The sequence below is a fragment of the Pempheris klunzingeri genome, chromosome 10 (genome assembly GCF_042242105.1).
Source record: "Pempheris klunzingeri isolate RE-2024b chromosome 10, fPemKlu1.hap1, whole genome shotgun sequence".
Classification (NCBI taxonomy): domain Eukaryota; kingdom Metazoa; phylum Chordata; class Actinopteri; order Acropomatiformes; family Pempheridae; genus Pempheris; species Pempheris klunzingeri.
The window spans coordinates 24,269,394-24,294,917 of record NC_092021.1 but is presented as its reverse complement, the minus strand read 5'-3'; the positions used below and the strand labels follow the sequence as shown (position 1 = coordinate 24,294,917).

At 43.5% G+C, this 25,524-nt stretch overlaps 1 protein-coding gene across 1 annotated transcript in view; it reads left to right on the top strand.

Annotated features, from left to right (window-relative positions):
- Positions 1-25,524, top strand: part of sema5ba (sema domain, seven thrombospondin repeats (type 1 and type 1-like), transmembrane domain (TM) and short cytoplasmic domain, (semaphorin) 5Ba) — a 147,702-nt gene that overhangs the window by 83,843 nt on the left and 38,335 nt on the right. Inside the window, exons 5-8 of the mRNA XM_070837589.1 lie at positions 13,177-13,239; positions 14,058-14,156; positions 14,292-14,505; positions 20,781-21,066. Coding sequence (XP_070693690.1) covers positions 13,177-13,239; positions 14,058-14,156; positions 14,292-14,505; positions 20,781-21,066 — 662 coding nt within the window. The remainder of the gene's footprint in view (positions 1-13,176; positions 13,240-14,057; positions 14,157-14,291; positions 14,506-20,780; positions 21,067-25,524) is intronic.

The window sequence follows — 25,524 nt, the reverse complement described above, 5'->3', positions numbered from 1 at the left end:
TGAGAAAAGCACAGAAAATACCCAAATCTGTAATATTACAAACACACTAACAAACGTTACACAGCTGATCGTCCACACACTAAAATCATCCATAGACTTAAAGATGATCTTTCTATGTTTGGTCAGAGCTGCCAAGTCTGTTTTACACTGCTGCTATTTCAGCTAATAGAAGAGAGCAGAAAACTGATTAGGCTGATTAGTCTGTTGGTATTTATGACGGATAATATTCATTATTCAATCATTAAAATGTATTTTACTTTGATTTGGCCAAAAACGAAAGTGATTTCCACGTGTTCATTCTGGGACAGAGTCACACCTACATGTTTAAATCTGCTGTATTAAATAAGAGCTGCTGCGTTGATAAAACAGAGAGTCACTGAGTGGTCAACTCATCCTGGCAGCATTCCTCTCTCGCCTTATTTGCAACAACATTTGTGCTCTTCATAGCTCTCCATTATATCCATCTCCTCTTGACTGAAGTAGGTGGTGCACGAGCTGTCCTTTTTTTTTTTTTTTTTTCAGTTTTTCAGCAATTTTGTGCAGCAAAGGAGGCGAATAATGCATCAAACAGCCCTTTTATGGGAACAATCACAGAACCTGAAGCAGAAAGCCTGGGTTAACAGAAACAGTTGATAACCATCTTCGTGATACCAATTATTTCTGATTGAGAGTTTAGGGTTTTGTCAAGGAGGGTTGCACAAAGAAAAGCCTGGCTGTGTTGGATTTATTTCATAGCCCAGCCCTCTGGTATCAGCCCCTCAGTTAGCACGGGGTCATGGATGTACTGACCTTACTACTGAGCTTAAGCTCCAGCACTGACAGAGATAGAGGAGAAAGAATAGGAATGCAGAAGGCGGCTGCTGTAGGTAGAGTAGAAATATGGGAGTGTATTAAAACATCCTGATCTTTTACTGACATTTTCCTAGAAATAGAAAGTGTGCATCCTGTGCTCTGCTCAGATAACTGAAAGCACGGTCGGTAAATTGAAAAGCAGAATGGGAATTGCAAAGATCATCATATCATAAGTTTAAAGGAATACACCAACTACTTATGTGTTTAGTGTCTAACACGAACCTCCTGCAGGCTCTGAAAAGTTTGTTCTAGTGGAGGGCAGCGGCGGCAGCTGATTGGATGGATTCCAACTGTGACACCAAAAACAGGCATCAAAATGTCCATAGAAGCTTCTCCTCCGCCCTCAGCTGGCCGCTGCTCCGCTCAGTGTGTTCCAGACATCCATGTTTTCATCAAAATAAAGCTAAATGTTCAGCTTTTGTTCGTTGCAAGTGTGTAAGCTGTTTATTTTTCCCTTGCATATGGCAGAGTTGACCTAGAAACGCCACGCAGTGTTTGATACTCGAAAACACAGACACCAAACTGTGCTGTGCAATGAGCTAGCGAGCAAACAGCAAGCTAGCTCGTCTAATCTTGTGCGTAGAGACACCCGACAGATAGCAAACAGAAGGAAGACATTAACGCAGCGGCATAAACATATGAAGCGGCAAACATTAGAGCACAGAAGTAAACTCACACTAAACAAATAAAACTCTCAGAAAGAGAAGGTAAACAGAAGGATTTCAAAATAAATAAATCAAACTTTACATTAAACAAAGTGTGAATCAGGTTGTTTGTTCCTCTCTCAGCAATACACACAAGTTGGAGAAGTCAAGGGAAGAGATGGGGGGGGGGGGGGGGGTTCTTTGTCAGTGCATCAGATAATCCCTGTATAGATAAGACAGCAGCAACATGGAGGTGGAATGTAAACACCTTATTACTGTCTGGATCTCCACATATCTGTCTCCGTCCATCCATCTGCCTTAACCCTCCGCTCTGCTCTCCCCACTCTTACTTATTCCCTCTATCGCCCTCCCAGGGCTTCTCTCTATTACTCTCTCACTCATTTCTCCTCAGGAGAACATTATATTTGCTCCTGATGAGGAAGTGCTGTCGCTTTTCTGTCAGGTTTATTCCTCCATTCAATCTTTTTTCCTCTGTGCTCATTCACTATGTTGCTCTGCTAGTTTTCCATTGTATGAAACAAGCAGCTTTATATATATTTATATATATATAGAGAGAGATATGCAGCCCTTTTAGTTCAGTGCTACAACAATAACGGATGTACACGCCAAGGCAGTGAGCGAGGAAGCACGTGCAGGAGTGCAGGCCAATGAGAAACACTCAGCTTGACCTCTGATTTTCATCTTTCCAACCTCCAAAACACACACACACGTCCTTTCTCCGATCCCGCCGGTGTGCTGCTGTGGAATTGCAGTGTTCCATGAGGCAGAGCTCAGTCAAGTGTTTCCGTCTGATCGGTTTGCCCTCCTTGTAAATACGGGGGTGATAAAGGGGTTGTGGAAAGGGACGACTGTGCTTTTTCGCTCTTTCCATAAACACAGTTCTTGGTTAGACCCAATTTCAACAGGCCTGATATGAATGGGACCAAAGCAGGCTCTTGTTTTTTCAGCTTTTATTTTTTCCAGAACGAGACATACTTGCTCTTGACCTCTATTTTTCTTGTGTCCTTACTTTCCAAGTGGGAGACTTTTCTTGTTGTTTGTTTTCTTGCTGAGACATGTCAGAAGTCCTGAGACAGGAGCGGCCCCTCGTGTGTTTGGGGCCTGGGACTCGTCCTTGACACGGTGTTTGTGTTCGGGGTTGTTTGAGTTGAGCTGTGGTCTCCGGCTCCCACAGCCAGCTGATGATGACCATCCCCCGGGTGACTGTCCTGCTATGTGACATGATGGTATGTCTCTTCAGAGCTAAAGACCTCTTTACCAGATACAAGGCTAAGATACAGGCCGACAGCGGTGCTCAAGAAAGACTGCACTGTGGTGTTTTTAACGTCCAGAGAAGCAGAGGTGAAAGTCCTCTCTGTGCACTTTGACCTGTTTGATAAAGTTCACGTCAGTAATTTAACTTGAATTCAACCAAAGTTGACCCCAAAACTAAAAGTAAACTGTTTTAACAGTGCATGAGATAAAATTGGAAGCTTGAGATTAGAAACCGCAGTTAATTTCTCCCCTCAAATGTTTATGATTGTACCTTTTGACCTTCTTATCAAAGAAGCAGATGTTTTTCTTCTTGCACTTTTGTACTGATGATTTAACCAGGAGTGTTTCATGCCTATCTGAGCCCTAGAAGTGCTCCAGCTGTGACATAACATTTGTTCTACAACATCATTTCAGTGTAACAGCAGAAAATATGGTAGAGATAGATAGAAGTTCAGCATTGTAGCATGTCGTATTTGATGGAATAAATAGTGTAGTTTAATGTTTTATGTTCAAAAAAAGGAAGCAAAACTGGAACAATGACTCAATTAATCAGTTATTAATCAGAAAATGAATTGGTGACATCATTTTTCAACATTGATGGGTATTTTTCACTATTTTTGATGTTTTACAGACATGAATTAACAAAAAAATCACCAAAATAGTTGAGAATTCAATCAATCAGAAGTTAGAGCTTTAAGTAGAAGTAATTCTAGTTGGAAGATAATTAAATCTGTTGTTCTGGTTTTTGATGAACAGTTTTTCACTGTGGTGCCTGGTATTATTAATCATCATCACTAGTTAGGAAATATGACACTAGCTTAAACTAGATAACCGAATTATTTAAAATTGAAACCCGACGTTAAAAAGCACCAGGAGAATCTGTTGAAGTCCTACTTTGCGCTGAAACCTGACCTTTACAGTAGATCTGTACCATCACCACCGCTCCCAACAGCTGGTTTGCCTATTTGCTTTTGTTTGGTCCCTGCGTGCGTCGTCTCCCCTGCGGTGGATGAAGGTCAGGAGAGCACAGTTGACCTGAATGGTCACAAGATCAAGTGTCACTGTTTGCTCCCTTAAACAGGAAATGCCTCGTACAAACTCCCCGATCAACAGAGATCGTCAGGAACGTCCCCGAACACCAGAAGAAAAATAAAAACATCTGTTATTGTAGGTGTTTTTGTTGAGCACACACAATGTTTTCCGGACAGGAGGAATCTGCACGCTGAAGACACGCTGACCTTTTCTGAAGCTGGTATTATTAATGTGAAGTGTGGTATGTTTCATATCTCTATGATCTCTCATCTGCATTATGCATACCTCATGCAGCTGCAGTCGTCGCCGTGCTGAAGGGCAGAGTGGATTCGTGGAGAAAGCGGACGATCAAAACGAGCGAAAGGCCACGGGACGGACATTAAGCCGACCCTCTCAGATATTCATACCCTTAATTCGCCCACAGTATCAAGTCCTTCTCTCTCGCCCCGAGTTTGATGAGTCACGGCTGATTTCATTCACACTCCTCATTAATTTCTCTGCTGCAATTTGGCCGCAGATTTAATTATTGATGAGGTCTTTGTCAGAATGGAGGGATAATCTGTGCGCTACAGAGCTGAAACCAAGAGGAGGCTACTTGTCGCTTTGTAATGTGCAGCCTGGCCAGCCGGCTGAGAGACGCTGACAACCTCTTTTGGCATACAGCCGGTTTTTGCAGCCGTACCTGCACAGTATACACTAGGCCTACCGTCGTTTTTGGTTTAAACAAAGTGGTTTTCACCTTGGATTTATGTCCCCTCATGCAAGACAGATGTGGTTCTGGCTGCTGCCAAAAAATGATGTGGTTTGGTTTGATTTTACAGTCAAAAAGCAACATATACATGGTTAACCTGCAAACACAATGCATAAGGGCACAGATTAGAAAGAGTGGTTACATACTAGAACATACCTGATGAATCAGTCAGGTGTTTGTCCTCCACTAGAGCACAGACGGCTGTTTTCAACTGTAAAATGTGTTAATTCTTGAAATTAATTAAATTGAAATTCTTATTATAATCAAAATGTTTTAATAAGTAAATTTAAGGAAAATGTTTAAGCGAGGAAACTCATAACTGCTCATTCATTTGTTCAACTTGTGAATGTTGGTATGAATAAAGTAGCAATCAAACTTTGTTATTTGCATAAAAAGGCAAAGAAGAACAAAGTGGAAAAACAGAATGAAACACACAAGTTGCAAGTAGAGATATGATGCAGGATGAAAACACAACATAACCCAAACCTGCAGACAAAGACGAACAGATATGTTACTTCACGTCTTCTGTTAAAAGTTGCCCCTGAACGCACCGCTGCAGATTCTCCAGACATGCACCGATTCCATGTTCTGCACCTCCGTTGGTGGAAATGTGTAGTCCACGAACAGAAAGAGACGGAAAAGGCAGAGAAAAACAAAAAGAAATTCCTTAAATGAGTGAAATGACTGATTCACAGGGACAATCGGCAGCCCTCTCACACTTCATACATCATGTTGAGTTGGCCACAGACGCTGCAGAGAGCTGCTGATAATGCACAGCAGCCCCTGAATATAATTCTGTTTGTGCTAGAATCTGATTTATTTTCATATTTGTTTTATATAATTAGTGATAAATATTCTTTGTAATGAAAACTGAAACTTCTGAGAACGTTGTGGATACATTATTTCCCTTAAAACCATGTTAGTGTGCATGCTCATGTGCTACCTGCATCTTTATCCGTCCGTGCGTGGGCGCATACAGTACAGTGAGTGTTTCGAGGAAGAGAGGGAATAATCCACTGTGCCGGTTGCTCGGTCCTGGAGAGACTGTCTGCTTTCACCTGTCAGCCTCCCTAATGTGGAATTACAGTGAGTGGGAGGCAGCAGCAGGGTGAGTGGGCAACTACATACTGCACAGACTGTTGGTACATACAGAACCATACAGTGGATTCAGCTCAGCGCTTCTACATCACAGGAGGAGAAAACGGCTTCCTCTTACCAGCGGTGATCACCTGAATCTGTTCTGTTGTAAAATACCCACAGCTGAGAGTGTAGAACAGGAACCTTCCACATTAGATATCATCACTTGTAAAGCATTTATCCATTCTTCCATATTTCCAACAGAGAAATCGTATTTTCTTTTTATGTAGCTGCTACATGACTTATTGAACATTTCCTTCTCTTTGTTGTCAGCTCTTTCATAAGGCGTACAGTAACAGAGTATTTACTTCTAAAGGGCTGCGTAACTTCATTCTCCAGCAAGGAACCGTCTGTGTGTATGAAGAAATGTCAGGTTGGCACTCGCACAAGAATTTAAGATAAAATTAGCTGTGATTTCTATCTGATGGAGTAATAATATAAACAAGCAAAAAAATGATGCTCTATATCCACTTCTGTCAGTTTTCAAGAGGACAGTCAGGTGTATTGGATGAACTGCACTCTAAAACCTAAAGCACACTGGATACTTGGTACTTTAGGATGAGATATTTGTCTAAATGCTGCTTTTAGCACTTGAGGACGAGCCAAGATGACACAAGTAGTCAGGAGTGTTCCCAGCATCGTGTTCGTGGCTGAATGAGTATCTGCATTTTCCTGCTCGTCTGTCTGTCTCTGCATCTACAGCAATAATGTGAACATCTAGTCAGAACATTTAAAAAATGGTCCAGTGTGTGCTGAGCGCTCCCTCAGACTGCTTCCCTCCGTGTCTGCAGCAGTGTGTGCATGAAGGTGTAGGTTAGTGACCTCATGCTGCACTGACTCACAGCGGTATGAGCAGAGGAGCTGGTAGTTAACACGTGTGAGTGTGAGAGAGAGAGAGAGTGAAACACAAAGGAAAGGATGTGGGTGTGTCCACGGATCAGTGTTCAGAGACAATGAGCTGTGAGACAAAGGGTTTGTTGGATGAAAAGTCCTGTTTCATCCATCTGTGGTGTTGTGTTTGGCTTTTGAAGCATCTCTGTGGTTAGAACTGCATCTGTTTATTAAACCATTCATTCATTCATGCATTTGAATTCCGGCAGTGAATGACCAGTTCCCTGTATTAGTGGAGAAAAAGGCATGAAAACAGCTTGTTGTTGTGTTTGTTTCATATAAAAGTATAATTTCCTGTTGTCAGTGTGTCAGCTAGGATCTAAAACACCTGGAGAGCAGCATGTGTGTGTGTGCATCTGCCTCTTGAGCTTCCAGAACGAGCAGCCTGAAATCTTTTCTGCATCTTTTTATTCTTAAATGTTGAACGATCCCTCGTTTGATTGTTTTACGACCGCTGAGTCTTCACTCCACTCGTCCGACCAGGTCACAAGTCCTTGACAACCGCTGCAGTTTGACATCACAGAGCAAAACACATTCAGCTTGGCTCAAAAACAAACTTCACAGAGTCTGTTTCAGGCCTTTGTCACGGCTCAAAAACTGACATCCGTATAAAAGCTTGGTCTGGTTTTGAACCGCAAGCAACTCCAGGAGCTGCCAGCAGGTCGGCTTCTCCTAACAGGCATAACACACATGCAGTTTCATGCATACAGATCAAGTTCACACTTCCTATTTGTAGGAGGACATGTGATGTGCTGTGCCAAGCATTTCAGGTAACAGAGGATGTCAAACAAATAACTAAAAATAACTAGTTCTGTGATTTCTCCCGAGGAAGTGCAGACATCAGGAAACATCTGAGAATTATTTGGACAGTTGTTAGTGAGGAAGGAAACAACATCCAGCGCAGGTCTCCAGCCACAATCAAACCGGTTACATTGGCAAGAACCGTCACCATTCAGCTGCTTCATAGGCTGCCACGGCAAAACACAAGTAACAAGCAGAGAGTCCAGAGAGCAGAGGCCTCCTATATAAAGCCTACAGAGCAGCTTCACCACGCTGAACCCAACAAGAAACAAATGAAAAGTTTATTTGTGCTGAGCTCTGACGGATTATTAATATCCTGAATATTGATTGACTTAACAACCCCCAAACATGACAATCTCTGCATTGTAGTTTATAAGACTCTGCACATGTGCATGAGGGGGACAAGTTCACTATGCATAACAAAACGTGTAGCTAACAATTATATATCACTGCCATTTTATAATTAATTAAACTCTACATGACTCCCACGGTGCTGCTGACTAAAGAAAAGCCCAGTTTAGCACTTTATCAGCTTGTATTTAAAAACCCAGCAGCCGAAACAGGAAACGGATGATGGAGACATAATAAAAAATTGGCATTTTGCCTTTTGACAACAGTGCTGCGTTCCTGCGATGAGCACAGACACAGATATTAATCACTTTGGTAACAGTGGAATTATCTGATCAAACATCACCAGTGAGAAGCACCTGATGCTTCGCTGCCAACGGTGTTCACTCCGGTGTGGCTGCGCTGGTGGCTGAGTGTTTCTCCTCGGCACCACCTGGGCACCGGCATGTGCCAATACTGGCCATATTGTCAAGTTGAGTTGTGTACGATGTACGTGTTGGGCGCGTGGGCTGTTGCTTAAAATAGCAGATTACGTCGTAGATGGAGAGAACAAGGCAGAGTCAATGACAAGAGAGGGGAAATAAAGAAGAATCAACAGCCTTTGAAGAGAGGACACCTTGAAGGCAGCAGATACTGTAGACAGATGATCTCTCACTGAGGGAAATATGCATTTTTTTAATCCCCTTGTCTCAGTGGCGAGGTCACATTTAGAGGAAAAGCCTGCTGTGAAGTGCAGCAGGGTGAAAACATGAGGAGCCGATGAGGAGGTAGTTTATAAGACGGTGACAGAATATTTCCTCCTTCCTCCCTGTGCCTTGAATATCACCTGCATAGATGGAGGCAAAATAAACCTTTTTCTGTGTTTCATGCCCTGGAGCATGTTGAGGAAATATATATATAACTAAAGAAATCACTATGGACACACTGAAAGTTATTTAACTAATATTTTGTCACACTCAAAGCAAAAAAAACAACATTTTTAGCTTTACATATTAAGTAATAGCTTAACTGTCACTTAATAAACACCTTTATTCTTATTATTCTCAGCATTTTAGGCTCTATGTTAAAGAAAAAGTTTAATATTTTTAGTTAGTTTGTTAGTTCCAGTCCCACTGCAATGGTAATCAAATCTGTTGTGGCTCTAACAAGTAGCAGACAGCAACTATTCAACCAGCCATTACTCCCCTGACACACGTCCTCACAGTATTCATGAGTTATAATTATGTGCCACACATGATGTTGGCGGTGTGTCACTGAAGGCGGCCTTATCAACACAGTGCCACATTTCAGGAAGGACCACGCTTGTAGCCGCGGCTGCTCGCAAACTCTCTTTACTTCATTAGCGTTTCCTGGCGTCCATCTCCTCCCCCCCCCCCCCCCTCCTCCATCTCTTTTTCTCAGTTTCTGGTAAAAATAGAATTCATTTTCGAGCCCCTGCAGTTAAAGAGATGAATCCTCTTTCCTGCCACTAATTGTATTTTTTGCTGTTTTATTTGCCGATAAAAAATTCATGTGTCCCCTCCTCTCCCCCCCCCTTTCCCTTTAAGAAAGATGCTGGAGGCAAAACATTCTTATTGTGTCTTAGGAGTGGTGAAATTGGGAGAAACGGAGCGATGGGAACGAATTTTTTGGGGGGGGGATTTGTGTCGGGGAGGGCACATGGTTGTTGGCCTTGCTAATAGATGGAAATTAACATGAATGTGAGGCTACAGGCATAAATAACAAGCACTCTGTGGCCTTGGGCTGCGTTGGAGCATGAAAAATGGCTGTAACTCGTTGTCTCACTGAGGCAGACGACTCTTTAATTGTCTGGTATTTTGTGCATCAGTGACGGTGATTTATATCGTTTCACATGCTTTTTTTTCTCCTTTGTTTCTTCCATAGTTTATATCTATAACGTCTGGAAATCTGGTAATGATATTTGCCCGTAAACCGTCCTTACCAGGAAAATGTCAGTATCTGTTTGCTCAAAAGCCTGAAACATTAGCTCATGTTGATGCTCACCTGACGGGGACCTCTAGAGGGCGTCTCAGAGGAGGAGTTTGGAAGTATTGGTGGTGTTACGGCGCCAGAAAACCTTTTCCCTCTCATGCTCACCGGGTGTGCCACATCTAGACTCCATCAAATCTGTCAGGGCTCAAATGTCCAGTGGAGGTGTTTAGGAAACAGGACTGTATTTCCAATAATATTCAGCAGCTCGTTATGATTGATTTTAATATTTAGTGTCTGTATTTAACTGCTACATGCCGTCCTAGTTAAGACAACTGCACCGGTCCTTCTCAAGCTTCATGTACTGGATGGAAAAGTGAGTTAAACTAACACTTAACTGTAACCTGATTTTACTTACCTGTGCACCGAGCTGCTCTTCGGCACAAATCGATGATTATACACCAAATGACAACCTCAGTATCGTAGATGGAAACATTTTTTCCCTCTTCATGTTTTAAGCTCCCTATATTTTAGTTGTTTTTAACATTTTACAGTGGAGGGGGGGGGGGGGGGGGGCTGCATCCTGGCTATGCACTATACAGCTTTAATTCAATCCTGTTGATGGCGGTCAGGCCATTCAGGATTTGGTACAGAGGGAAGGTATTTGAGGGAGAGAGAGAGGATGTTGAGGCGGGATTGGTATTCTCACAGGCTCTGTGTGACTGTGGCTTTGTTCCAAAGTGGTGTGAAGAAGAAGAGATGGACAGAGAGGGGAGGGGAGGGTGAGGGAGGGTGAGGGAGGGGAAGGGGGCACTTTCTGATGAAGGTCATCGGGTTAAGCCGATGGGGATCCTTGGAGACGGGGCCCTGCCGAAAAGACGGTAATGCCCCAAGCCATGATTCATCGCAAAGGCATCCATCACCCTGTGAGTGTGTGTGTGTGTGTGTGTGTGTGTTTAAAATGACGTCACCCCATCAGTCCCCAGGCTGTCAGGGGCTGACAGGCAGGGGCTGCGGAGGAGCAGTGTTTTCATTTCAGCAGGCAGAGTGATGGACTGCCACGCAGGGGGCGGGGCTGCTCTCTGAGTGGCAGGTGCCACGCTGCTCACGGTGCTCATGGGAAGTGGATTTGAGGTTGTTGTTGGCGGTCTGCGTACCAGACAGTCGAGCCCCCCCGCAGAGCACATTAGCTACTTTTACTATTTTTAGTTCTTCGTCAGCTCCGTGTTGAGTGTCTGGCGCTCAAGTTTCATTTTAATCACAGTTTATTTTACACTCTTGTCCCCTGGTGCCGTCTCTCTGCTGTCTGAAGCAGGTTAATTGGAGGAAGCTGCTGTGGGAGACGGGGAGATGAGCTGTAACCATCAATACAGGCCAGAGCCACTTACCGGTGCTCTACCGGCTACGGGAGCTAAACATAGCTTTGTGACCCTTTGTCTCAATTCCTGCCTCCAACCAGCACTTGCATAACGTTGTTAAATACGGAGGTTTTGTCTGGGTTTTATGCTCAGCTTAGTTTAGCTTGGTTGAAGCTCCTCTAATCAACCACATATTTCCCCCCGAGAGCTAGAGACAAATTATAAGAGAGTGAATGTCATCAGGGGACTCTTTTTGTTTGTATGTCATCTTGATAATGTGGTAAAATGTTGAGCTACAGATGCATTAAACCATATATTTAAGTCCATAACACAAACATCTGTGTCTCCTTTTAGCTCTGGTTTGGTCTCCAAACGCTCTTCTGGGAAAAATATCTGCTAAATGTTCCACTTTCTTCCCCAGCTAGGTGATAACTTTGTCATTTTGTGCCGGGCAGGTGGTGTATACTGTGTGAGTCTGTTGATTAGTGGACTTTAAGTCAAACAATCAAACATGGCATCAAAATGTAGATTTTCTTTGCATGTTTTTTGGCAGCACAGTTCTGGCACACACCAAATGAATGAATGTCTATGGATAGAAGCTTAGTAGTAAAAGAAAGGAATCCCAGGACAATGTGCAGATGTTGGACTTGCTCATTATGCTGTGGATAATACTGTTCAGTCTGGTATTTTCACTCATTAGCAGAATTTATGCAGAGGCTAATCATCCAAAATCACGAACTTCCACTCCTTCAAGCAGTTGATATACTCCATGATCTGTGAAATAAGAGATCTATTTATATACTTAGAGGAGATAGGAGCTTTCAGCAAACGTTAACTTGGCATTTTGTCACCATAAAGATTTTGGCAGTCCTCTTGAGTTCTCATTAAAGGTCCCTTTTCTGTTTTATTTCAGTTTAAATTCCTAAAGAGTTATATTCTCTGCACTGAAGATCTAAAAGAATTAACCCAAAACTGTATTTTCCCTGCAGAATTCCTCACTGAGCCTTTGGGCGATCTAGTGTTTAGTCCCCTCTGCTGAGCTTTAATTAAAGCAATGAGTGATATCACTGCAGGAGAAATTTACACCTAAAACATGAAATTACAGCGACATAGACTATATGTAGGTGTTTAATAGTGAATCAGACTTAGTTTTTTGCCCCTGAAGTTTGCGGTTTGTTTTAGTCCTCCATTTGGCTCCTGGAATACTGACCCAGTTTAGTGTGGACTCTCGGTCGGCCTCAGCTGTGGGCGCCACCGACTGTTGGGTCACAACTTTGTCCCACTGGCCGATTGTCCTGGGAAGGCAATTCATAAGATCTAGATAATTATCTGCTGTGGGTCCTCTTGTGCATGACAGTAATCCCTTTGGGAGAGCAGAGAAAAAAGAGAGAGACAAACAGACTGAATCAGATAAACTGATGTTATATAATAGCAAACTTTCCTACTTTAAAGTCTTACTTTTTTACTAGACACTTAGGCAACCATCCTACTTGGGCAGTGAGATCAGAGAAGAGGAGGAGATGGAGGAGGATGACTAAAATGAGGCCAATGACACACAACAGGGGGTCCTCTGGCACCTTGCACATGAACAGTTCATGCCAAGAGAGGGGCATCTCTCAACCCTCTCAACAAGAGCCAGTGCAGCTCTGGTGGCCAAGCAGCATGTGTGTACGCACATGCGTTTGTGTGTTTGCAGTTGAGTTGTGCAGGGCTGCTGCCTGCATCCATAATTAAGCCCATGAAACAACCATCAACAGGAATATAATTGGGCAGCAGGAGTGAAAGGGGGTGGGGGGGTGGTGGTGTAGTGGAGGCGAGTGCTGCAAACTTTGCGAGTGAGAGATGGAGAGGGCAAGAAAGAAGAAGATGGAGAGTAATCCATTTACATGCTAATGCCGTCCCCAGCCCTTCAGCTGCCTCGCTGGGTACCTTGCCCGCTACCCTCGAATAAGCTCCTGGCTGGCAAGCCGGTCGCCATGTTTACACAATAAACAAACAGCAATGAGGTTAAAGTCTTTTCATGCATCTTTTTGTGCGTGCCTACAGTATTAGCAACAGTCAGTTGTTGCGTAACTGTTTTGTAGCGTCTGAAGGACTCAGCTGACTGCTTTTCGGCCTCTTTGTCATCCCTGGGCTTTTTCTTGTTTTTGTTTCCTAGGCGACAGAATGGGCACCAGACGAGGAAACCAGGAGGTCCTGTCAGAGCAAAGGCAAAACAGAGGTAACCTCAATCCCGCTCCCAATTACACTTCACACTTCATGTCGGCGCTGCCTGGCTAGCAGAGGGGCCATCTTGATATCTTTTGGCTGTTGTGGTGAGGTTCTTATGGGTCTCATGGGAGGGCTCTGCACAGAACAGCTATTTCAGACTCTTCAATCAAGAGTTGTTTTTCTTGCAGTGAAGAGAAAGGGCAAAGGGAAGGGAGGGGAAATGCACACAAGAGAACCTCGGGCAAGACAGTGAGACGCACAAAAGGAGTTCCTATCAAATGTGTCCGATAAGCAACGCTGCAGTCAGCTGTCTTATTTCAATCGTCTTGTGAACTGATTGTAACATCATTTTTATCTCCCACAGTGCCTGCGTCAGAGCCAAGGGTGATACCAGTACAATAACAATCAATTCTCTGCAAAACCTGCATCTTTGCAGTAGCTTCAGTTCTTTACCACAACACAAAGAAGCACCGTTTTATAAAAGGACGTTCCATTACCAATAAATCTATTACACACCTTTTGTTAAAACACATTTGACTTCTTATACTGAAACACACACTTGATTTATTGCAGAGCCGCCGTCGATGTCACAATCCACAAATCCATCACCTATTTAGTTGCAAACAAGTACAAGAACAAAGGACTTACAAGTGCACAAAGCCGCAGGCACTGAGCTGGTCGGCTGCTGGTTGGATGCCGCTCTGATACCAGAGCAGTCGTCTCATTGAACTTCTCAGCAGCACGTCAGAGAATATTTAGCCTGTCACCTCTGCTTGTCTCTGCTCTACTGTAACTTTCTGAATGCTTTCTTCACCCACTTCTCTGCAGATTGAATGTCAGAACTACATCAGAGTCCTGCTGGTGAACAAGACTGAGGTCATGACCTGTGGAACCAATGCTTTCCAGCCTCTATGTATTACCCGAGAGGTGCGGATAAGACTGTGTTTGTGTGTGTAATCTTGTGGAAACTGAGAGAAAACACTGTAGACTTAAGGCTGCCTCCCATCCTCCCATTCCACTTTTCCCCTCCATCTCCCATCCGATGTTTTTCATCCGTGGCAGGTGGGGAACATGAGCAGCGTGCTGGAGCGGGTGAACGGTGTGGCGCGCTGTCCGTACGACCCTCGCCACAACTCCACGGCGGTGGTGACAGAGAGCGGAGAGCTGTACGCCGCCACTGTCATCGACTTCTCTGGCCGTGACCCCGTCATTTACCGCAGCCTGGGGGGCATGCCGCCCCTCCGGACGGCACAGTACAACTCCAAATGGCTCAACGGTACAGTAGCACAGTAGCAGTAGTAATTTGAGTTTCATTTTTATGTCTGTGCTGCAGATAAATTTTATTTTCATTACCAGTTATGTTAATGATTTGATCGATATCTAATATGTCACGAATATGTGAAAAACAGGCATCATAAGTTTGCAGAGCCGTGTGAGGTTTGTCTGTCCAACAGCCCTGAACTCAAAGATACTCAGTTCATAAGGACACAAAACAGAGGAGAGCAGCACATGATCAGATTGGAGAAGCTTGCTTGGTATTTTTGCTCTGTAAAAGCAATTAATTGCTTATCAAGACTGTTGATTATTTGGCTGAAGCTCATTGTAAAACACATCTGGAGTTAAACGGTTTGAGTTACAGCTTTGTTTAGTGTTTCACGGGGTCAGGGTGTTTTTTGGAGTACGAGAAATCTAATCTGATAAGATTAGTAATCTGATCGGGTCTGGACTCATTGGATTTACAAATAATTCACACAAGGTTAAAGTGCTGGGCGAGGACTTGGGTCGAACGATCAATGAAAATCCCTGCTGTTACTTTAAACATTTTCCTGGGCCTGCCCGGAGCAGCGCATGAGCCAAATGTGCACTTTTGCTTCCAACACAATCGGCTCTTTTGTTACAGCCAAGATGGATCAATCCGACAGGGGTGTTTTCAAAAGATTACAAAGACTGTTTGGATTTGAGGTTGTGTGTGGAACACCCAGTACAGGTTAGGCACAGGAATCGGAGGGATTTATGGAATGGCCGACAACATGAAATACTGTCAATCCTGCTGGTGTCGGTGTCAATAATCTCAGTGCTGCTGACGCTGTGCCTTTCCCTCTGAACGCGGTGCAGCAGAAATCCATTCACACACATCCTGACTCCAGCAGAAATGCAGATTGGCCTTCCACTGGAAGAGGCTGTCGTGTGCTGCCTTTGATAAGCAGAAATGATTAGATTACCGGACTCACTGAGGTATACGGACAAGCGAAGTGGGAGGAGTTATTTTAGGCATCCACTGTTCTGGAAGTAAAGGACAATTTTACTGCTAAGATGGAACCCCTGTATTTCTGGGCTTTATTTCATCCTGTGCTGGTCTTTAGTTGGTCCGGCTAAGGCGACACATTGACCACACTCTTCCCATTGACTATCTGCCTCCAGCACATTAGATGCTTGGACACAGTCAGAGAAAGAAAGAGAAGATATAAAGGGTTGATGCTGGCTTTAAAATTAGAGCTGCAGCTAATGATTATTTTCATTATCGAGTAATCCATTAAACCTTCGGTCTATAAAATGTCTAAAACCTGAAGATATTCAGTTTACTGTTATATGAAGTTGAGGCAGTACATTTTCACATTTGTGTAGCTGGAGCCAACAAATGTTTGATGATTTCCACTTGATAAAAGACTCAATCAATTAATCCATCATCAGAGGTGTGGATGATTAATTTTCCGACATAAATAATATATGAATCAATGGCACAAATGTTCACCTATGTGAGGCCAGCAGGTTGTGAAGGGAAGCAGGTTGTGAAAGATTTGAGCTTTAAAGAGTTGGTCAGAATACGGGAGGGGCGGTAAGACGGAGAAGTCGGAGTGAGAAGTTCAATGCAAGTAAAGGTGGAAGGTGAGAGTGTGTGAAGGTGTGAGCGAGGTGGTGAGAGAGGAGGAATGAGAGAGTTGCCGGGCAGGGGAGAGGATGAGGATGAGAGGGAGAAGATAGACTGAGGAGTCAGTGAGCGATGTAATTATTCCTCACGGCAGGGAGAGGGTGAAATTACAACACACAGCATGCTTCACACCATGCAGAGCCCCTGCCTGTGTGAGCATGTGACTGTGTGCTTGTACTGCGTGTGTGTCTACATATATATATATAAAATATGTATGTATTTAGACTGTATACGGTGTGTGTGCTTGTGTGTTTGACGGGGAGACACACACACAAACACAGAGAATATGTGGGAGGGAAAAAGAGCCTCTGAGTAGCAAAGTAGAAAGTGTCCTCATCAGCATAACCACAGCTGGCTGCACACACAGTCAGACACACATGTTGCTCTCCTCTCTAGCTACACACACACACACACACACACACACACACACACACACACACAGCCATGCCAGCACAGACAAAGCCTGCTTTGCTTCGCGGCTTCTGTGAGGGTTATGGAGTTGTGTTCCCGGTGGATTTGGGGTGTGAATGAAAATCTCATTTCCAGCTCTAAGCCTCTCCAGTTCAGAAGAACCGAAGGCAGGGAGGGGGTCCTGGATCTAATCAATGTGTTCCCTTATTGGATTGGTAGACTGCCAGGCACCGACCAGCGATGTCCCATCATGCATCTGAATGACACGGGGAGCTATAGAGAGGAGCTGTAGTGAAATAATGTAAACTGTGCTTCTCTCAAAGCACAAAAAGAAAGACTTCATGTGTAAAATTTTTATGGACTTTTCTATTATTCACAGCTTTTGTAAAAAAAAAAAAAGTGTGTATTTGCATGCATAGTGAAATTAAACCAAAGCAAGAAAATTCCCCATCCCTTTATATAACAGCACTAACACACACACACACACACACACACGGCATTTCAACCTGTCTGATGATTCACATTCTACCTTTTATGCATCTAATTTGCTGTTTTCTAGTTATACTGCTGGGACATTTTCATATTGAACATTTTCTTCGCAGTCAACACAAATTGAATGTGCACTTAATGTATCTGCAAAATGTTTCATTCACATATTTCATTTCTTTTCCTCACAATTTCTCTTCGTGGCAAACAGACCACGTCTTCAGCTCGTCTGCAGCACCGAGGCTGCTGGCAGCAGCTGTTTCATTCATGCTTCTAAATCAGTGCTTCATTCATCAGCTGCTTGACTACCAGCTGACTAGTAACGTCCTATTATATTTCTATTGGTGTACACGGTGGCCATTATACCCTCACTTCTCACTATTACGCTGCTGATGTGTGCATGTCAACACAGTCTGCTGCAGATCTCTCCAGCACTCTAACCTCCTCTTTATGCGCTAAGCCTTTTTTATTGTTGACTTTACTGAGATTTAATGCTCAAGTAGCCAATGTGTTTATTAGGGTGGATTTAGTTCTCCTCCTTTCTTCAGCAGAGTCCTTGTTGCTGCTTTCAGAGCTCCCTCAAAGAGGAGAGCTTTTTCTGCCAAATTAAACAGCAGAACTAATAGTTATAGTCACCTCCTTGACAGAAATGTGTCTTACTAGAATAAAGAATGTTTTTATGGCTGTTCTGGAAACTCAAAGTGCTTTTTTTTTTTTTTTTTAACTCTAGGGGAAGATTGTTTGAAAACGTCAGTGCTCACTTGGAAAAATGATGGGATGAGCTGACTTTTCCAATAACCAAAACCAAATGTTACTGTAGCTTAAACCTGGCAACACAACGGACACAGAATGTGAACTTCAGTCTCTGGTGCTGCAAAAGCAAGTTCGACACTGGAGGTTTTCTTTACATCAGCCGCCTCGACAAGACCTAAACTCGCAGTCCGAGATAATGGACGACTTTCTGCCTCAGGCTCTGTGCATTCCCATAAAAAGAAGTTTGAGTCTCAAATGATGCACCAAACACCTTCTTTTATGGCACAGAATGGGCCGATTGCGTGCCGTGCATGTAGGCTCTCGTGGCAATGAACCACGAAGTGATGCATACAGTTAGAGATGCTTCACTCAGTGACTTTAACAAAGACGTTTGGCTCAACAAGTCTGCATACAGCTACCGTCCAATCTATTCTGTACACGGGTCGCAGTGAATACCGTCACGGTGGCACTTTTTTTATACTTGATTTTAAATCCAAAACTCCTCCAGAGCAGCTCAGGATAAGTTACTATGTCGACCAGTTTACAGAAGTGTGCGTCAGACCATCTGTTTGGACAATAAGGAAGAGCCCAGCTCATTATCATTAACGGATCATTTTTGCCTTCCCGCAGAATCTGTTGTGAGAATGTGAATATTAAATAGCTTTACTTTTCATGTCGGAGCCGTGTTAGATCTAAAGTGTCATGTGATGCTAGTGATGGCGCCCCCCCCCCCCCCCCCCTCCCCCCTCCAGCACCTAACCAGCCTGCCAGATTGAACAATCTGTTTACCACTCAGCAGGGTGCTGGAAAAACTCCGTTCATCACGTCTGCACCCACGCAGCTTCAGTAATGTTATGCAGACTCTGTCAGCTCCACTTGCCCTTTGCCTGACACTCATACAGTATGCATAAACACAGGTATGTAAACACAGAAGACTCCCATTGTCCCTGACACACACGCACAGACACCACCAGCTCCTTCGCATGGTCTTGAGCTGCGAGGAAAGTAGCACCAACACATTATGATGGTTGCAGTGATTGACAGTAACCCACTCACATGTTCATCTGCATGCTTGGTGCTACACCAGTTTACCCACTGATGGACTCTACAGCCACTGGTTTGGCAGGCTGTCACAGATATAAACATTAAATGATACCTTTGGGCATCATTCATAATACAAATGATAATGATGATGATAATGAATCCACTGGGTCTGTTCGGTTTAAATTAAGCTCCCACTTCCCACTTTTAACACGCTCGCTTCACATTGTTGCAGAGCTATCAGACTCTGAGGACTTCTGCACTGGCTGCTCCTTTAATATATTACTTGATTACAGTTTCAGATGGTTGGACTTCCCTCAGCTGATTGTCTCTTTGCTCTCAGTCCAGTTGTTTGTTTTTTTCTATCCTAGATGTGAGGTGTTACCAGGCGGCTGCGGTAGCTGTGTGGACAGCAGCTTTGGCTCTTCTGCTCCATTTCAAACTCTTATTCTTTGATAAAAATATAAAAAGCGTCGCTGGCCCCTGAGGCATATTCCATCCTGACTGCTAACAGGTCGCTTGGCTTTGTGTGTGTGTGTGTGTGTGTGTGTGTGTGTGTGTGTGTTATGACTGTGTTCAGCATCTGAACACACACATCGCAGCACAGCATCTCTTTTTTGTTTTGTTTATGGGTGTGCATATATCTGTGCAAATTAAGGCTTATGCCTCAATTTGTGTTGGTGCTGGTGTGCTGGTGTGCCAGTTTGTGTTATCACTTACGATAAATGGGTCCCAGTGGAAAACTGAAGCGACAGCAGCAGAGGAATATTTTCTCTGTTCCGTCGCTTCTGCACACGAGTCGCACTCGCCTGGAAAGACAAAAACACGGCAGTAGAAAACAGAAATTCAGTGAGATAAAGCCACTGTCAGCTGAGTGTCAAACAGCACCATGGATGGTTCTGTTTTTAGAAGAGGAGTCACAAGAAGAAAGTTGTTCTGTTATGGAAAACAAGCGGGACTCGAGAATGAATGAATGTAAAGCTTTCAGCTAACCAGGCTTTGATCTCTCTGAGTTATCTGAAATACAACTGTGGCTTCAAAGTTGATCATATGCCAGTTTGATATTAACTGATCCTGAGTCTTTCATGGACTAAAAACATTAATTATCCACTGAGTTGTTGTTTCTTTATGTTGATGATTTTATGTTACACCATTTCTTTACAAGAAAGTAGCTCCAATCAAAACTGGTAATGGAAAACGTAGGTGGATTATCCAGAGTAAACAGGACGTCGGGTCCTGAAAGACACACTTTAGTTTTTAAAATCATTAAATTAAAATGCTGGGAGCACCACAAACAACACCCATCTCAATTGTACTGAGGTGTCAGACACAAATTAAATGTTGCTGCATGTTTGGTTACTGCAAAACACACGTGGGAAAATACGATTAAAGGAATTTAGATGAACTGATTCTTTAAGCCATTACAAAAGTGTTTTTGTGAAACCTCAAAAGAACGTAGCTGTTAAATCGACTAACATGGACTCAGTGATGAGGCTTGTTCATAAAGGACACCAGTAACCACCCCCCCCTCCATTCAAACTTATTCAGCCTGCTTTATGTGATAACCCACCCAGGAGGGGAGGGCCATTAATCTCTCACTGTGTCACCCAGGGCAATAAAAGCAGCACGGGCGTCCAGTTAAACAGACATAGCTCCATGGATTTACCATCAAAACATCAGACGGATTTATTAGCAGCCATTTTTTTATCTTCTCCTCCCTCTGCACATTCTCCCCTCATTTACACATTTGACATTGAAAGTCTTTTGCGGGTCGCCTTAAACAGGAGTACCACAGTAGGATATTGAAGTTTTTATTGCAATCAATAATGAGGAGTTCAGGGGTCAAAGCACAAACATCTAGATGATGAATGTTTCAAATATTTGTTTTCCCGGGAGTCACTATGTAATGATCCTCTCCTTCGTCCCGGCAGAGCCACACTTCATCTCGGCCTACGACATCGGCCTCTTCACCTTCTTCTTCCTGAGGGAGAACGCAGTGGAGCACGACTGCGGCAAGACCGTCTACTCCCGCGTGGCGAGGGTCTGCAAGAACGACATTGGCGGGCGATTTCTCCTGGAGGACACCTGGACCACGTTCATGAAGGCCCGGCTCAACTGCTCCCGCTCCGGGGAGATCCCTTTCTACTACAACGAGCTGCAGAGCACCTTCTACCTGCCCGAGCAAGACCTCATCTACGGCATCTTCACAACCAATGTGTGAGTGATCGCAAACAGGAAGCATTTTCACCCACGAGGTTCCTGATGTAGGGAAGCACGTTACGGTTTCCAGTTTTCAAAAGTCTTTTAAATCAGTAAATGAAATGACTCAAACGACTTATTAACTTATTTCTATCCACCATTTCATCACGTTTCAGATAATGTCACAGCTTTTAACTAACTCTCGGTAAGAGCTTGTGTCAAAAGCTCAGTTTCAAGATAATTTGTTTGAACTTGTTTGTCACTCTGCATTCTTGCTTTAGGCCTCGTCAACCACCTGCATCTTATTTCCCAATTTCAGCTCTCCACTTTATTCATACTGAGGCTGGAAAATAATTAGCCACACAGCTGAACTATGAGCTGCGATAATTTTGGCATGAAAAGTCACGAGAAAGACAGCTGCAGCCAAGGAGTTGATCAAGTTATATTACCATGATGACTAACTTACTTTATCAGCCGCGAGCCTTATTTAGCCTCAACAGTTGGTTGTTGGCGTTAATGAGGTTTGGAGCAGGTGTCTTTGTTTTAGCACATACAATTCTTTACTGTGGGAACCTATGTGTGCTACATGATAAAGCCCCCTGGGTTCCTTCAAGTATTTTTCCTGGAAAAAGGAAATCATGATTAAAATTCCTGGTAACAGCGATCATAGTTCCTGGTATCCAACCATAATATATATCCCTCCACAGTTTATTACATCTGTGGAAGCACATATGCACACACAGATGATTAGTCAACACCTTGTTCATAACTCATACGTATTTAAAAAGCTCCACTGTCACCTTTTTATTACTCTTTAGGGGACAATCTATTAAACACTTAGAACTTATAATTTCCTTTACAGGCCCCAAATTTGCAATTGTGCACTTTCTTAGAGCGCTTCAGGCTCAGAACTAAAAATTAATCCATGTAAGCATGAATAGTAGTGGGAACCTGTATCCAGCATTTATGCTAAATCCAATAAAACATAGCAGAGGGAATATCAAGCTAGAATAAAACTTTTCTGATATTTATCATCTAATTCAGCTCAACGTGTGGGAATACGGTTAATACTGAGTCTGCCATGTAATGTATTTACAGTGATGAAGGCTCGACACACGTTTTAATAAATACAAGCTTTAGTTTTTCCAACACACAGGAGCGTAGGCGTCTGTGCAGACGGTGTCGTACTGTAATCCTTATCCATGCATTTACTCCTCAACATTGCCCTCACTGCTGAGTGGAAATGATGAACAGACAAACCAAAACAGGCTTCAGCTGTGCTGAAGAGCCCTTTCAACACCAACAAGAATATTAATGGGGGTGACACACACACACACACACACACACACACACACACACCAAAACACTTCATCTCCAACTTCTTTTCATTTAGCTCTCAGATTTCAGCGCTTCATAAGGTTTGGCACCCCGACATTTTCCCACCTTTACAGAGAGAGAGAGGCAATTTTCCAGAGTTTAGAGCCTCCCTGCTGCCGCTAATGATCAGTGTGGATGCACGCAGCTCTCAGCGGAGCTGCACACACAGACTGCCTCACACTCCCTCTGCTGATTGCTTCAGGTGGGGGTGTCACGCAGTTCATTACAGTGTGGAAGCACTGAAAGCCAAAGTGTGTAGATAGGAGCTCTTCTTGTGCTTTTCATGTTTAGTATAAGTGTAATTGCATCACATTTTTTGTCTGAGTGGAGTCTGTGTTGGTCAATTTGTCTGCAATCCACAGCAAGATATCAACAAAGGTACTGCTATAATTACTCAGCGGGAATCTGTATAAATAGCTGAGGAGTTTATTTATCATTTTGGTGACCTCTTTATCTTTTATCTGGATCAAAATGTCCCGTTGAATATCTCTTTAGCCTGAGACAAACAGCAAAGTAATACATATTCCCTGAATCGAGCCCCGGAGATATTGTGGATTAGACTGGATCTATGGCACACATCACATATTAAATTCCCCTCTTCATACCCGGCCAGTACACACTCCTGGGAGGCGGCTAAGATACGGGGTCACATATTACAAGACGCCGCCTGTTTGTTGATTCACGTCTGTTCGCCAATCCAGCAGGTTCAGGTGCAACGCCACCCCTCTCCTCTCCATTTATCCCCACAAAACCGAAATGAAAGCTATAAAACTATCTGGCAAGAAAATAAACAAGAGAAAGGAAATGGGGAAGGAGAGAAATAAGAGACAATGGAGATGCAAAACACTTGGCCTGTATTTGATTGTGGTTACTCACTAAAAAATATAATATATATTACAGACAAAACTCTCAGCAACAGTCAACAGATTTGTGACTCGAGTCGTGAGGTTATTCAGAGTTTGTGAACACTGCTGGTGCTGTGTGTACTGTGTGTGTGTGTGTGTTTGTGTGGGCATGGGTCTGTGGTTGCATGTGTATTATCTGAACAAGCGTGGCTGTTGGTATTCACATGAATTCCTTGTTCCGTCGGGGGAGAAGCTGAATCCTGCCTCTCACCCTCTGCTCCCTCACCTGTTAAGCTGCCGGTATTTGCCACCACATGGCTGCTTTCCGTCAGCCTGCGGCCATCTTTAGCGATGGAGCACAAGGCACAAAGTGGGAAACGGTAAAGAGACAAAGGAAAAGAAAAGCCAGAGGGATGCAGAAAGAGAGAGAGAGAGAGAGAGAGAGAGAGGGGAGGGAAATGAGAAGAGGTAATGAGAAAAATAAGCGAGCGCCAAGCTTTTGTCTGCCGTCCTTTGTCTCCTCCTTCCTTGCCCTTCCTTTCTGAAGCAACTCGTCGGTCCTCCCTCAAAAACTGCCTCCCTCGTCGGGGTTGGATATGTTAATGCAATCACTAAAAACACTGTCTCCATCTGTCTGGCCTAAATTGAACAGGCTCACAGCTTCTCCCAGGAGTTCAGGGCTGTAAAACAGAGCAGGATGAGTTGGAATAGAGTCCTTATCCTCTCTGTCTGCTCACTATCTGGGCCAGTACCATACGGCGGCCTCCTCTCTCTGTCACCCTGTTGATATATTCTGTGATGATCCATAAATGACTAGGATGGCACCTTGTATATTAGATTTATCAATCTATTGGCTTCAGATTCGACAATTAACATGAAATACACCAACGTTGAATATTAATTGACTGTTTAAAGTCAGTCATCATTAAATATGCAAATGTGGTTTTCTGTGTTTTGGTTATTTGGACAAAAAACGACCGAAAGCAAATTTGAAGATGTCGCCTCAGTTTCAAGGAATCTCTCACTATTCTGACGTTTTTAGTGACTGAACAATTAAATAACTACTCCAGCAATTTATTATTGTGACAAGAGACAGATTTTTTTTAAAAAAGACTGGTCAAAATGAAAGCAGCACAAGCCGAGATATTTTGCCCCGTAGTCCCTTGTACGTGTGCAGCTACAAAAACACTACACTTCCCATAATGCAACCAGAGCCACAGAAGATATCCTACTGGTACTGTTGTACCGCTCATGAATGGTGAACTGATTCTGATGCGTAGAATAGGCGGGGTGCCCCTTTAATCAATACATCTGTTGGAAAAGTAACACACAACAGATCAGCTAATGACAGGAATAATCATTCCAGAGAGAGGAGGAGGCGAAAAACGGAAGGAAAATGATTCTGCGGTAGTTTCATGGGGACGTGCAGCAGCTTTGGGAGCCTGTTGAGCGGTTGTGTAGTGGAGGGTTTTAGCATTCCATCAGAATAAGGACACTTAAAAGCTCAGAGCACGGCCCGGTCTTTTAATTAACTCCGAGCCCTCATTGGCAGGGTCCTTCAGCAGCATTCTCCTGCTGAGGTGTCTAACCAGCCATTACTAACTAATTATGAGCCGTCTTATCTATTTCTGGGCGACTTCACTGACCCCTCCACTTCACTGGTTCTTAGAAGGTCTCATATCTGAGAGGTTAGGGACGGGATGAGGAGGAGCGCTGAGACAATTGGCCCATTAATTGATTAGTGGATTAAAATACAATTATTTGATGCGATTATGATAAGTGATTTATCCTTTAAGTCATTCATTATTTAAAACTGCCAAACAACTGGTGGTTTCATCTTCTCAAACGTGAGGATCGGCTGTTTTTCTCTGTTTTTGCATCATTGTAAATTGAATATATATTTGGGCTTTGAACTTTTTGTCAGACAAAACATATAATTTGAAGATGTCAACTTGTGCTCTGGAAACTTTTGAGCGACACTGATGAGCTGAAAATAGTAAGACATGATGAAAAAAGAGAAGGTAACCATTAGACTGGTTCCTGAGTCACTCTTCTCATCTTCAAATTCTGCAAATCTGCGTATTTCTAACAGTTTCAGGAACAAGCAGCTAATCAGAGCTTCCAGGCAGGTTTAAGAGTGGGAACGTCATGTGTCGACCCCACAGGGGTGGATGAGGCCCAGGTTGCTGTAAGGGCCAGTTCATGCCAGGGAAATAACTAGTTTGGAAGTGTTTTTATTCCTAATAGTCGCACT